Source organism: Peromyscus californicus, unplaced genomic scaffold (genome assembly GCF_007827085.1).
Source record: "Peromyscus californicus insignis strain IS unplaced genomic scaffold, ASM782708v3 Scaffold_11__1_contigs__length_118956290, whole genome shotgun sequence".
Taxonomy (NCBI): Eukaryota; Metazoa; Chordata; class Mammalia; order Rodentia; family Cricetidae; genus Peromyscus; species Peromyscus californicus.
The window spans coordinates 67,942,121-67,957,334 of NW_026294402.1; the positions used below are offsets into that span (position 1 = coordinate 67,942,121).

Consider the following 15,214-nt stretch of genomic DNA (forward strand, 5'->3'; position numbering starts at 1 on the left):
CACTCTGCCCCTGACGAGTAAGGCACAGCTGTGTGCTGAAAGGTCCCGGCAGAGTCCTGGCCCATCTCCGGGAGCAAGTCACACGAGCTGAGCTCAGGAGACCCTACACAGTACTGACCACTGGTAAAATCACAGGAGGGCTTCCTCCCTTGAAGACCCTCCCACCCTCAGAGTTCTTCAGGAAATCTATATTCCCTCTGCTGTGAAAGAGCGCACCTACAGAAGCCTGTGCTTTTCACTCAGTCCTCCATGGCCACACGAGAGACCAAGCATCACACCGGGTGTGGCTGGGCACACTTGGAATCCGAGCATGGCCCTGAGTGCAGACCCTACCTCAACTGAGAGGGGGTGGGGACCGAGATGGAGAGGCTACAGGGGGTGGGGACTGAGATGGAGAGGCTACAGGGGGTGGGGACTGAGATGGAGAGGCTAAATAGTAAAATGGAATCACTGACTCACAGTACAATTCAATCTCCCAACATACACTAATTTATCTGACCTTCCCATAAATCCAGCAGATCGGAGGACTGAAAATCCTCATGAATCTGGACCCCAACCGACCTGCTACTCAGACCTTACCATAGGCCAGGAAGCAGCCACATTGCCCAAGTGGCTAGTTTCAATCTATGCCCTCAGGGATTGCCTCTGCCTTAATCTTATTAGCTTTTTTGGTTTTGGAGAGGTCGGTGGTAATCAGTGCAAGGGATCAGACACGGCCTCCTCATACATGCTAAGCAGGCATCCTGCTGCTGAGTCCCATCCTCAGCCTCTGATTTATCCTTACATAAAATAAGTAATTTGAGATCATCTGATGTTATTTTCTTACCAGTTATTTTGTTCCATCTTTATTGTCTTACAGGGAAAATGACTGTGGAGGGGATGAGTGGAGGTTTGTGTGAAGAAAAGGGACACATTATCTATCCCAGGAAACAGAGTAAAATGGCCTATCGGTATATCATCTATAAAATTTCGTAAGTCTTCCTAAATGTTTGTTTCTGCTCTTCTCTAAAGAAACTTAACACTATTGGTCTTCTTGTAGTCCCAGTTCAATTAAAATTTAAAGCTGACTTTGGAGTTGGAGAATGGCTCTCTCCTTCTTTAAACTCAAGCATGTTGTTAAAAGGAAAATGCAAACTCCTTGTATCATGCCAGAAGAAAAGAGCCATCTTCTGACATGGGACAGGAGAAAAAACAGATTAATTAAGGGACGATTCTATTACTAATCTCAACTCTTTGATTCTATTCTGATTATTTAAACTTTTCTTAAAGTATGAATTTTATATCAAAATTTACAAAATTTATATATATATATTAAACTTTGTTAAGATATGAATGGTCATATAGAGTACTAACTAATTCTAGAAAAAGGGCTTCAATTAGCTGCCTATATATGTCTTTGTGTTCGAGTCTCTTATCAGTTTTCTGCAGGAAATCACGGCCAGGCCTAACATCAACTGAAGTCTCCAGGAAGAAGATGGGGCCCCACAATAACAACAATTATACGTGAACAATAATAATATCACTAAGCTGACAAACATCATCTACAGATCAGCTTTAGACTACAAAGTGCGCCGGGTAGTGGTGGCACAAACCTTTAATCCCAGCACTTGGGAGGCAGAGCCAGGCGGATCTCTGTGAGTTCCAGGCCAGCCTGGTCTCCAAAGCGAGTTCCAGGAAAGGCACAAAGCTACACAGAGAAACCCTGTCTCGAAAAACCAAAAAAAAAAAAAAAAAATCCTGAATCATGGCATGACACTAGTGGAATTCAGGTGTTTCTGATGCATGGACTACTCTCACTCAATGTGAGGTTGAACTGTTGACCTTGTGTACATCCTACTTCACAAATGAGTCTGTCAGATACGCTAAGCCTATAGGCTGAAGATGATGCCCCAACACTGTGGAGAAACCTTGGGTGACTGTCCAGGCAGCTGGCTGTTTCTGTCAACTCACATTTTTTTTAGAAGTTGCTTGCATGCACTTCCTGTTTTATTTTTGTTAGGTAATATTATTTCCTTATTGGGTCTCTGAGGGAGTTGAAGATTAGTTAGTTATAGTTGAAGATTAGTTAGTTATAGTTGAAGATTAGTTAGTTATAGTTGAAGATTAGTTAGGATAGAAAGTGAATTGGGTACATTTTGGACTTACCAAAATAGGATAGATAATGAAATTATTTTCTCTGAATTTGTCAAATACAAATGGACTAGACATTGTTTCGGTATTTATTGCTTGTATATATGGTATATAGTTATTGTACTTTTGTATATAGTTTTTCTTATATTAGTTATAACTTTTTTCTTTTTATTAAAATAGAAAAGGGGAAATATGGTGATATTTTATTTGTATTGAAATGTGATTTTATTCGTATATTAATAAATAAAGTTGCCTGGGTGTCAGAGCTAATAGCAAGCCATAGCAGAAGCTGGGCAGTGGTGGTGCACGCCTTTAATCCCAGGTCTTGGGAGGCAGAGCTAGGTGGATCTCTGTGTGTTCAAGGATACAGCCAGCACGGAGACACACACCTTTAATCTCAATACCAAGAATAGAAGACCTGGAGGTCTGTATAGACAGGCAGTGACAAGGAGGTCATGTGGTTGGGTTTACAACCAATAAGAAGGCAGAATAGAAAGTCTATAAAAAAAGACAGACAGGAAGTAGCTCTCTTGGCTGAAGAGGACAGCAGCAGCAGTGAAGGGTAAGGTTTCTAGCTCTGACCTCTTGGGCTTTCATCTCTGCATTGGCTCTGTGTTTCTTATTTAACAAGACGGTTACTTCCACATTTGTGTGTTTTGTTTCATTTTGTATTTGTGTGTGTGTGGATATGTCTATGTCTATTCATATACGCATATGTGTGTGTATATATATGTGGAAGCCAGAAGTGGATATTGAGTGTTGGCTTCAATAGCTCTCTACCTTCTTTTTTGAAACAGGATCTCTCATTAACCTGGAGTTCATTGGTTTGTCTAGATAGACTAGCTGGGGATCTACCAGTCCATTGCCTACACCCCAGTAATGGGGTGACAGGCTTGTACTGCCATACTGGCTTTTGCATGGATTCTGGTGATCAAACTCAGGTCTTCCCATGTGTCTTGTGTGTGTGTGTGTGTGTGTGTGTGTGTGTGTGTGTGTGTGTGTGTGTGTGTGTACACATGCAAGTGCACTCGAGAACAACCCAGGTCAAGAGACAGCTTGTAGGAGCCAGTTCTCCCCTTTTGCTGTGTAGGTTCCAATACAAGCACCTTTACTTGATGAACCATCGTGCTGGCCCGTCTGTACTCATTTTTGTGGGGCTACCTTGGTAGAAGCTATGTATTTGTCTTAGTTTGGGGTTTACTATTGCTGTGAAGAGACACCATGACCATGGCAACTTTTATAAAGGAAACATTTAATTGAGGGTGGCTTGCTTACAATTTCAGAGGTTCAGTCCATTTATGATCATGACAGGGAACATGGCAGCGTGCAGGCAGATATGGTGCTGGAGCTGAGAGTGCTACATCTTGTAGGCAACAGGAAGTCAACTATCACACTGAGTGAAGCTTGAAAAAAGAGTCCTCAAAGCCCACCCCCACAGTGACACACTTCCTCCAACAAGGCCATATCTCCTAATAGTGCCAATCCCTTTGAGGGGGTATTTTCTTTCAAAACCATCATAGTATCCCAGGCTGGTCTTGAATTCATGGCAATCCTCCTGCCTCAGCCTTCCAAGGATTGGGATTACAGTTGTGGACCACCATGCCCAGCTAAATGGTGATATATTTCTTATGTTTGGCTTCTTTTTGGGGGGGGGGTTTAGATATGGTTTCTCTGTGTAGTTTTGGTACCTGTCCTAGATCTCGCTCTGTAGACCAGTCTGGCCTTGAACTCACAGAGATCCACCTGGCTCTGCTTCCCAAGTGCTGGGCTTAAAGGCATGTGCCACCACAGCCTGGCTATGTCTGGCTTTTTTGAGGTAGGGCCTCACTCTGTAGTACTGGTTGGTTAGGAACTCACTTTGTAACCTCGCTGGCCACAAATTTGCAGTCCTCTTGCCTCAAACTCCTGAATGCTGAGTTTATGTAAGCCACTAGGCCAGGCTCCTATGTTCCTTTGTCTTAGTATACTTAGTACCAAGTGTCATGATGACAGTCCCTTGCAGCTAGTGGGGTACATGTACTTTGGGCATGCTAGCCAAGCACTCCTTGTTATTTATTAAGCGGTGCTTTTTACTGTGCCAGAGAAGCCATGAAGCACAACAAAACCCATTATAAGAGTTTGTTAAGGGGAGGAAATAGAAAGGGTGTGCATAGGCCTATGGAATGACTGTGCTGGAAGAGAGAGAAGGAATAGGTGGAACCCAATTTTTGTAAGTATTCCCCCCAACCCCACATGCGCATATGGGTTCACATAGCTTTGCCACGCATGCACATAGATTACGTGATCACACAGCTCATGGATTATGTAAGACTTAAGGCCCTAGGATGACTAAGCATCTTGCCGGGCTACTGGAATTCCAACACTCCTACCAACTAGGCCAATCGCCTAGACTGAGATAGTTTATTCTTGAGCCTAATAGGAGTTATCATAGCCCAAAAACAATGATTCAAGTGCCCCCTAATAACATGCTGCAATGTGAAAATAATTTGAAGTTTTTAGTTACAATACGAAACAAAACAAAAAAGCCACAAATCCAGGCACTTTTCAGTTCATTGGTGGGAATAGGCAGGTCACATTAAATCAAGGAAAACTATGGGCCTTAGATGCTGTCTGGAACATTCTTAGCTGCTGGGTTGTTAGAAGCCAATGGTCTGTCAAGTAAATGCATTCCAAAGGTTCTACCTCATAATCATAGGATGCCAGGTCAGCTGGGATGAGTGGCTAGCTGGGGACTAGGGATAGCCCCAAAGATTGTTTCTAGATCTGTAACATTCCATCTCAACCAACATTTAAAATTATTTTAACGGGGGTGGGGGTGGGTGGGTGACCTTTCCTGGGAACTTTAGCTCACATAGTTGTTTGAGGCAAGGTCTCACTGAGTTGACCACGCTGACCTGGAACTTCCTATTCTTTTGCCTCAGCCTCCTAAGTGGTTGTTATAGGCCTGTGCCACCAGTCCTGACTGTATTTGGGTTTTGGTAGTGTAGGGATAGGTGGGCTTATTATAAAGTGGGATACCCTCAAGTGGTTTTTGTTGTTGTTTTGGAAAGAGTTTTACTACATAGCCCAGGTTGGCCCTGAAATTCTGGTCTTCATGCATAAGTCTGCAAAGTACTTAGGGTACAAGTGTTCCCCAGCATGCCTGGCTTTGAACACTTTTAAGATTTATTTTTTATTTTTATTTTTAAATTGTGTGTGTGTTGGAAGTACTGGTGAGTGCAGATGCCTTCAGAGGCCAGAGGCATGGAATCCCTGGGGTGCTGGAGTTACAGGAGCTGTCCCTTCAAGTCTGTGGTCTTAACTGCTGAGCCATCTTTCCCACCCCAAACAGTGTTTGTACCACAGGGTGTGGTGGTTTACCATAGAGAGTTCTAGGCTAGCTGGGCTGCGCAGCAAGACCCCTTTTCTAAAATAAATGAATGAAGTCACTGTCATTAAGTTATCGGTTACATTTTTTTTTATTTCTTAAAAGTATTTTTAGAACATGTATTAATATCTTTTTGTTAAAAGTTATTAAAATCTTTTCATGTTCAAAAATGAGGTATTCTAGACTTAAAAACTAACATTCTTGAGGACAATTTATCTTCAGGTGTCAGGAGGGTGTGCTCTCATAGAGTGTGTTGGAAATTAGGAAAATCGATGGTTCTGGTTCTGTCAGGGGCAGTATTTAGGCTGTTGTTTTGATAAAACCCGGTTGCTCTGATGTGACTGGAGAACACTTGCTCCTTTGGAGTGTACTTGCAGGGAAAGAAATGGGGCCTGGGTGAGAACGCACCATACTGGCTGGAATTGGTTTTGTACATGATCATCTGTGGTTTGGACAGTGAGGTGGTTGTGTGGAGTGTCTTAGGATCCAACATACAGGAAAACACAGGGTTGCCAGGGTTCACACATGGAGTCGGTGGTTCACATTTCATTTCTTCATCTGAAGTCAAAGTACTTTTCTTATCCTAAAGGGCACATAAAACCATCCTCAGTTATGCAGGAGCAGACTTAGGCCTATTCCCCTCACCCTTCACCTTTTCATAGCCTCTTTTCTTAGCATGCCTTCCTTCCTTTCCTCCTCCTCCTCCTCCTCCTCCTCCTCCTCCTCCTCCTCCTCCTCCTTCTCTCTCTCTCTCTCTCTCTCTCTCTCTCTCTCTCTCTCTCTCTCTCTCTCTCTCTCTCTCTCTCTCTCTCTCTCTGTAACTGCAGATGACCATGAACTTTTGACCATCTTGCCTTCAACCTTCCAAGCATTAGCATCATTTCATGGGCCATCATATCTGGCTACATTTTACTTAATCTTTTAAATCCTTTGGCCACTGAAACTTAAAAAGCCACCGAATTACAGACTTTGCTGTGAAGTCATCTATCGAGGCCTCTGTCCCGAGCAGCCCTGGCCCATCCAACATGTACGCTGCTGTCCTTCTCTTACACGGCTCTCCCCTTCTCTTAGTATCTGTGGTGCCACCTACAAAACCTGAATTGGTTTCCTAATAACTCCAGCCTAGATTTATACTTAATGGCCGAATCTGTTTTCTTCAGTCAATAATCTTTTTCACCCAAGAGCCTTCTGGAAAGCACTCATGCTGCTTAATATGGTAGAGGGGTGCTGTCTACCAGTGTTGCTGACACTCCATCATTTCCTTTGTGGTTCTTTGAAACACAATCTCATTCTGTAGCCCAGACTGGCTTTGAATTCAAGGAACTACATCTGCCTCAGCTTCCTGAGTGCTGGTGTGGCAGGCTTGTGCCACCATGCTTGGCTGTGAAATTCCTGTAGTAGCTCCATCACATTTTTACCTACACAGTTAAAAATGAGGCCGTAGCATAGTGTGGTTTACTACTGTGAACTGATGTTCTCTAAAGAGGTACTGCTGTGGGATGGTCTGTATGTCAAATTGCTCTGATTGGTCAATAAATAAAACATTGATTGGCCAGTGGCTAGGCAGGAAGTATAGGCGGGACTAACAGAGAGGAGAAAAGAAAGAACAGGAAGGCAGACGGAGACACTGCTAGCTGCCACCATGACAAGCAGCATGTGAAGATGCCGGTAAGCCACGAGCCATGTGGCAAGGTATAGATTTATAGAAATGGATTAATTTAAGATATAAGAACAGTTAGCAAGAAGCCTGGCACGGCCATACAGTTTGTAAGCAATATAAGTCTCGGTGTTTACTTGGTTGGGTCTGAGCGGCTGTGGGACTGGCAGGTGAGAGAGATTTGTCCTGACTGTGGGCCAGGCAGGAAAAGTCTAGCTACAAGGTACTGGGGTTACAGAGTTAGCCACCATTCCTGGCTGGTTTTCTTACTTTACTGATAATCATAAGGCAGAGTTGGCTCTGGTGTAGCACATGTACACCCTTTAATCGCAGCACATGGAGGGCAGAGGCAGGCAGAACTCTGAGTTCAAGGCCAGCCTGGTCTACAGAGCAAGCTCCAGACAGCCAAGGATGGCTACATAGAGAAGCCCTGCTTAGGATAACAAAAACAAAAATTTGCAAATTAAGGGGCTGAGGATGTGGCTTAGTTGGTAGCATACTTGCCTAACAGATATATAAAGAGACCCTGGGGTCTATCCGCAGTACCACATGAACTGGGCATGACAGGTCGTCCTACCTGTAATCCCACAGAAGATCAGAAGGGTCATCCAAAGTTACAAAAGGAGATAGAGGCCATCCTCAGATACAGGAGGCTCTGTCTCAGAAAAAAAAACAAAACCCTAGAAATTGGAATACTACAAGAGTGGTGTAAGGAAGAAACTTCCATCTAGATGTGACCCACTTAAAAATGGTTAAAAACATCACCAAAACACAAACCACAGATTTTGGGCTCACTTGAAGGAAAATTGAATATAAACATTAAAATGCTGGATAAATGGATTTTTTTGAGACAGGTCCCAATAATTACTTGTCCCCAAACTCCTGGCAATCCTCCTGCCTTAGCCTCTATAGTGCTGGGATTCTAGGTCTGGGCTCTCATTGGTTATTACTATCCACTTAAGTTATTGAGGGCTCCAGTTTTCATCAACGCACCCTTGCTACTACTGACACTAAAACTCAATCCCCTTCAGCTCCAGATTTAATAATTTTTTTTAAAAGTCACTTCAAATAATGCAAATCACTGGATGATTTATCTACTATCAAATCAGGGGATGATGCTATCGACTTACATCTTTTAGATCTCCATTGTAACTGAAGATACTTATAGCCAATCAAAGTAACCACCACTTTACCCTACTCACTGTAAAGGCAGCTTTGTTATTTGAATTTTAGCCTCTTCAAGGGGTTCTAAGAGCAGGGTGTGGTGGCTTAGGCCTGTAATCCCAATACTTGGGAAGTAGGGGCAAGATGTTATGGAGTTCAGTGTCAGCTGCACAGAGAATGTGAGGTCAGCTTGAGTTATACTGAGAAGCTCTGTCAAAAAACAAACAAACAAAACAAAACAAAACAAAAAAAAAAAACACCCAAAACTACTCTCACCCAAACAAAAACAAGGGGTTGGGGATATATCTCCTTGGCAGAGTGCTTTCCTAATTTGTGTGAGGCTTGAGGTTCAGTCCCTGGTTGCAGCAACACAAATATCAGGTCTAATTGTGAAACCAGTTTTTGCCCAACATCAGCTACTTGAATGGCTTCCTTTATTATTTACTCATTAGCTAGGTAAGGGATGGAGGAAAGTTAGCTTTCCTCTGGTGTGAGTGCACTGCGTTCCCCCTCCCCGATCCTTGTAGACAGGGCACACAATAAAGGATATTAAAATCAAGCTATGTTCCCCTAGCTTGGGAATGTAGTTCTGTAGTTAAGCGGTTGCCTATCATTCACAAGGCCCTGGATGAGATCCCTACTGAGTGCAAACAGACAAACAACAACAACAACAACAACAAAAACAAAACCTTCCTGGTCAAAACCACCACCAGTTTGTAGCCTTTACACCTTCAGAGCAATAATTACTTAGTGGATCGTGCGTTTACACTTGTAAATGTAAACGCCTGGTGACTAACTAGGTGAGTGAGTGGGAGTAGATGGTGCCTCAAACACTATCAAAGAATTTGACTTTCAAAAGCGTCTAAGCCTTCCGCCCAAACCCACCAAGCCGCAGTCGGTCTGACACTCCATCTTCTAAATCTCTTCTGCAAAAGCAGTTCTTTCCTGATGGCGAGAAGTCTGGCGAGGGCGCAGGGTCCGGTCTTCTCACCGAACCGACGGAAAGCCGCAGCCAGGACAAAGCCAGAACGATTCCTGACGCGTAAACTGCCAGATCTGGGGAGTGAGAGAATGGGTGGAAATCTTCAGTCTTCTAGTGTGGTAGCCGGTCTCCATGGCAACCGGCTGCAGGCGTGGGAGCCCGGATGTTGTGGGGATCCGCGGTTGCCCCGCCCAGCTTCCGGCAGCCTCAGGGAGGCGGGCCGCACGGGTCTTTGGGAGTCGTAGTTCTTACTTCCCGCCGCTGGCCGGCGGGAGGCTCAGGGGGAACTACAAGTCTCGGCATGCCTCGCGGCGCCGCGCCAGCCGCCGCTTCCCCGTTGCGGACGCCCGCGAGCGGGTTGTTGTTTTTATGAGGCGTCACTGGCGTCTAGAGCCCGGACGCCGCCACGGTGACAGCCGGCGCGGTCGGGCGGAGGAGGCGCTGCCTTCAGGTAGGTTCCCCGGGGCGCAGGTCCGGAGGATGGGGCGTCCGCGGACTGCAGCTCGTGCCTTCGGGCGCAGCGCCGGAAGGCTGTCTTCTGGCGGTCCTCACGCGCTCGGGCGACCTCGGGTGGAGGGCGCGACCCGGCGGGCGTGAGGCGCGGGCTTGCAGGCTGCAGCACCCCCCGCGAGCTCCGAGCTGGGCGCTCTGGGATTCGGGTGCGGCCGCATCCATATGCTGAGATGCCGCGTGCGTCACCCTGCGGCCGCCCTGGAGTCCCAGGTGTCAGGAATAGGAAAGTGCCTGCGTGCAGCCCGGAGATGTGCTCCTAGTCAGCCCCAAAGCCGTCCTGCCCCGCCACCCCCCTTTTCTCTTCCTGTTCTTCACCCTTCCCGTCCGGGGCCTCCCCAGCGTTGGTCAGGCTCGCGGGCTTGTCCTCAGTAGCAGCTGCGAGTGTGCTGTACGTGTTTACCTTTCTTTGGTCCCACCTCTGCCAGGGGCAGCGCTGGAGTTCTAGACCTCAGCTAGTTGGGCTGTTCTGTTGAGGGGTGAATTGTGCACCGCACTCCCCCACGTCTGCTTTCTTAACCATATGGAGCTGCTTGTACCCAGGAGGGGCCACCAATTTATTACTCTCAATTAGTGCTTTGCGTCTTCTAGCAAGGTCACATAATTCTTGAAATGTCAGCACTAACTAGACAGTCTTAAAGCCCCTTTGGTTTTTCTGAGGTAGGGTTTCTCTTGTAGCTCTGGCTGACCTAGAACTCGCTCTGTAAGCCAGGCTGGCCTTGAACTCAGAGATCTGCCTGCCTCTGACACCTGAGCTGGGGATTAAAGGCGTGTGCCACCAACGCTCAGCTTTAAGGTCCCAATCTTAATAGGCCTCAGATTTCTTATCACGTGTAGCTGGTTTGAATAGTTTACTATTCTGACAACTCGAGTCACAGGGGGCCTGCGGAAGTTGTGAGGTGAGTTAATGCTGGCAAGTGCTTTTGCCTTTTTTCTTGCTGTGTACCTCAGTCTGTCCTGATACTACTTACAAAGCCCAGGACATAGTAAGTTCTCTTGCCTAAGCCTCCTAAGCACAGTGGTCACGTTGAGTCCCACCAAGCCCTGCTGTTAATGCTGTTTTAACCCCTCTTACACTAAAGTTGGAATTCCAGTCAACGGTGGCACCCCAGACATTTGGAATCTGAAGCAGGAGGATGTCAAGTTTGAGACCAACCTGGGCAGTATAGGGAGACCATATTCCCAAATAAAAAGGTCTGAGAATGTAAGTTTTTTGGTACAGTGCTTGTTTAATGTATGTGAGGCCCTGGGTTCAATCCCCAGAATGATTACAAACAAACCCTAGAACCAGTTTTGTGGTCTAAAGCAAAGAACAGACACTTATATTTGCATTGGAAATAGAGTTCAAGGGCTATTTAGTTTGAAAGTGATTTTCAAGGGTGTGAAACTAAGCTGACTTCGTGTTTTACTGTATTTTCTGTAGTGGGGGAAATGCAGGCATTTTTTTTTCCTAGGGCATTTTGTTTTTAGATTTATTTTTGTGTGTTTTGCTTCTGGGTTTGTAAGGATAGCATGTGTGTGCAATGCCAGGCCATCTGATGTGAGTGCTGGAACTGAATCTCTAATATTTGCTCTTAACCATCTCTTCAGCCCTGGAATCTACAGTTGGCTATGTAGCCTTGAATTTTTTGTGGGGAGGGGGAGTGGAGTTGCGCCAGGGTTTCTCTCTAGTCTTGGAACTGCTCTGTAGACCAGGCTGGCCTTGAACTCACAGAGATCCACCTCTCTGCCTCCAAGTGCTGGGATTAAGGTGTGTGCCACCGCACCCACCTGTTTGTTTACTGTGTCCAAGGACTGGGGCTTTGTTGTAGATTTCCTGCCTTAGACTCCTGAGTGCAGCTGTGAGCCAGCCTGAGCTCTTCTTATCTGCGAAGCCTTTGTTCCTTTTTTTTTTTTTTTTTTTTTTTTAAGACAGTGTTTCTCTGTTTAGACCTTGCTGTCCTAGAACTCGCTTTGTAGACCAGGTTGGCCTCTGCCTCCGAGTGCTGGGATCAAATGCGTGCGCCACCACCGCCCAGCCCTTTGTTGCTTTTTAGATAGTAGTATTTATAATCTTTTTTCTTAGGTTGTCTTGGGAGCTTTCCTCCCACATTTCAGTTTCTTTTCAATATTTTCTGTCTTATAGTTGTGTGTTTTGTGTTGGTTTGTTAGCTGTCTTGTGGGTGCTGGAAATCAAATCCAGGTCCTCTGGAAGAACAGTCAGTGCTTTTAACCACTGAGTCATCTCTCCAGCCTGTTTTGTGTTGGTTTAGGTGTGATTAGGCTTTGGGGCCATTCACAGGGTATAAAACATTTGTTCTAGATTAATGTGTCTGAGTTGCCAGATTCCACAGTATTGCTATCTAGGTGAAATTGTATTTTTAACTAACTTTAAACTATTTGAATATGAATTGTAAAAGCCCTTAAGTTGTGGTTTGGAAAATGTCAAAAAGCTGGCCTTCCTGGCCATCACTGCCCTTTCTCTAAAGGTCTTTATTCCTAGTAACAATCAGATTTGACTAGATTAAGGCAAGTAAATAGGTTGGTTTAAGTATTTAGCATTTGCCTTATGCAGTTAAATGGTACCAAATCATCATCAGGTTTGAGTTCAGAGATGTAGTTTAGTCCTGTGACATGGAAGGATTTCGTGCAACTAATATGCTTTGGAGTTTTTGTTTTGTTTCATATGGGTTTTTAGGAAGGGTATTAACTGTGTGAAAAGCTGTTGAGTCAGCAGGGTTTTCTGTGGCCTTCAGTAACGTGAGTTGCAGGTTTTCCTCTTTGATTATGAGAATACGGTCTGATTTTCCTTAGGACTTGTCACCGACTTACTCAACTCTTCCTTGAGTTCATATTGCCAGTGAGCTCCAGCGAGCCTTGCAGAGGAAAACAGTGTTCAATGATGAGCAAGTAACTGAGATTCCAAGTATTCCCATGGATAAGTTGGAAGTAACAGCTGTGCACCTTCAAGGTGGATTTGTGAAGATGGAATTGGATATGCAAATGAAATCACAATGACAGATTTATCTCTGTAATATTGGCATGTAAGTGACATGTGAAACTTAGTACACATTGGTAGTGTGATGACAGTGCCGTGCCTATTTTTTAGTGCATAATTTTGGTGAAGAAATATCCAGGGCTTCATTTGTATTCTTGGTAGAGCTGGGTAGCGTGCTCCAGTTTGATGGCCAGTTCGTTCCATTCCTCACTGTGATTTGCTCTTCTGTACTGAAAGACCTGGGATTGTAAAACAGTGCCTCTGTGGTTGGGTCCTTCATGTTTGTCTCGGTCTCACAGTTAAAGTGTTGAGGTCCTTAGTTTGATTTCACAGGAAGTGGCTTCTTTTTGATGTTGCCCTCGTGAGCAGCACGACTACATTGAGTCTGAACTCTGGCAGATGTGAGAGCCCTGGGTGGGGTGGAGATGCCTCCTCCTGGGACAGTCTGCTGTTGCCTTTGGCATCTGACTCTGAGGCTGACCTCAAGTTCGGGTGACATAGAGCATTAACGTAAAGCAGTGTTTAGAAATTTCTAAGTTCATTTGAAGGGCTGTATCGCAGTAATACAGGTAGGTGCAGGTAATAGTTGTGTAAAATGTACTGTGGGTGGTAGTAGGCAGCTCCGGTGGATCCTCGTCATACCCTAGTGCTACTAGATCACAGTGGATGCCTTTCTCCCTGTAATCAGGTATAAACACCAACACATGGCAACAGAATGTATAGAGAAAACCTTATATTACCAGCTTTGCTTTCCAAATAGATGATAACTAAGAAAATTATAGGAAATTATCATTTTGTGAGAGTATTTAGAAGAACTAAAAAAAAATTTGTGTGTGTTTGTGAGTGAGAGAGAGAGAGAGAGAGAGAGAGAGAGAGAGAGAGCAAGAGAGCAAGAGCACGTGAGCGAGCAATCGCTATTGAGATAGGAAACAAAGTCAGAACCAGATTTCTAAAATGATGAAGCCACCACGACTCAGTGCATTTTGTAGCCTACTCATCTTAGGTATTTCACTTTAAAAGGGGGATTTATTTTACTGTGTGTTCCTGTGTCTGGGTATATGTGCAGGTGAGTTCAGGTACCTATGGACACCAGAGGTGTTGGATTTTACTGTGTGTTCCTATCTATGTCTGGGTATATGTGCAGGTGAGTTCAGGTACCCGTGGACACCAGAGGTGTTGGATCCCTCAGAAACTAGAGCACAAGCAGTTTTTGTGAGCCACCTGTTGTGGGTTCTGGGTACTGAATTTGGGTCCTGGAAGAAAGAACAGTACCAAGCTATCTTTCCAGCCTCATTCTAACCCTGCAAATAACTAATGAAAGAAGAACCTCTCTCCTATGGGTATCTGAATCGTTGTTTTCACACTTTTTAAAAAGTTGCAGCATTAGATTGAGGCAAAAGGACTGTTTACTTCCGATATCTCAGAGTGGTTTTCTCTTCCTGATTTGCAGAGTGTTACATCATAGAAGGAAACTTACAAATGGTGTCTTGCCTCACTTCTCTTACAGAACTGATGTTCTAGATGAAAAGGTGCATTTAGTGTATGTAGCAGTAGTACATAGATGGAGTGAATTTATTCCTCTGCCTTTATTACAATATTAGAAATTACAATATTAGAAATATTGTAATTGATTTTATTTTTAGGGGTAGAGTTTCGTAGCTCAGGTTAGCTTCCAGCCTCACTACATAGAGTAGGTTGGCCTTGAACTTTTTTTTTCTCCAACAAATGAATATTTTTATTTATTTATTTATTTTGGTTTTTCGAGACAGGGTTTCTCTGTAGCTTTGCCTTTCCTGGGACTCACTTGGTAGCCCAGGCTGGCCTTGAACTCACAGAGATCCACCTGGCTCTGCTTCCCCAAGTGCTGGGATTAAAGGCGTGCGCCGCCGCCGCCGCCGCCGCCGCCGCCGCCGCCGCCGCCCCGCCGCCACCGCCACCACCACCACCACCACCACCGGGCTGGCCTTGAACTTCTGATCCTCTTGGCCTTGCCTCTCTTGTGCTGGGACTTGTGTGTTACCACACTCAGATTTTTTTGAAGACAGGGTTTTGCTCTGTAGCCAGGCTGGCCTGGAGCTCGTGGGTAATCTTACTGCCTCTGCTTTCCCGAGTGCTGGGATTAGAGTGTGCCTTCCACGCCTGGCTGACATTATTTTTAGTGACTGTTCCTACCTCATTTCAACTAGGAGAGAGCCTACTGATTGCAGAGGGCTGTCTTTGTACTCCCTGACAGGAGTGATGTAACCAAAGACTCTACAAGACCTCATAGCCTGTACAGTGTGGACTCAGTTCACTGGAAACCCAGTAGTTAACACTTCAGGGGTAGCACATTAACTTCTGACACATTGATTTCTTGAACTTTTCAAGGAGAAACTGCTCTTGTCAGAGATGATGGATTTGTGTCTCTTTTTCACTGTGCTTAAAACT

The 15,214-nt window shown here is 45.0% G+C and overlaps 2 protein-coding genes across 7 annotated transcripts in view; one reads left to right on the plus strand and one right to left on the minus strand.

Moving 5' to 3' along the window:
- Positions 1-5,564: 5,564 nt before the first annotated feature.
- Positions 5,565-9,489, minus strand: Pierce2 (piercer of microtubule wall 2). Its single transcript, XM_052714303.1, has 2 exons — positions 9,204-9,489; positions 5,565-6,080 (listed from the first exon to the last, which is right to left on the minus strand). The coding sequence occupies exons 1-2, from the start codon at positions 9,228-9,230 to the stop codon at positions 5,739-5,741; spliced, it is 369 nt and encodes a 122-aa protein (XP_052570263.1). The 5' UTR covers positions 9,231-9,489; the 3' UTR covers positions 5,565-5,738.
- A 130-nt stretch (positions 9,490-9,619) lies between these two features.
- Positions 9,620-15,214, plus strand: part of Ccpg1 (cell cycle progression 1) — a 53,797-nt gene continuing 48,202 nt past the window's right edge. For 4 of the 6 annotated variants that reach the window (XM_052714205.1, XM_052714192.1, XM_052714212.1 and 1 more), the window contains exon 1: positions 9,620-9,751. The gene's annotated coding sequence lies outside the window, so the exon portion shown is untranslated. Of the gene's footprint in view, positions 9,752-12,809; positions 12,834-15,214 lie in introns of those variants that run through there. The other 2 variants (XM_052714226.1, XM_052714197.1) reach the window with 2 other exon arrangements.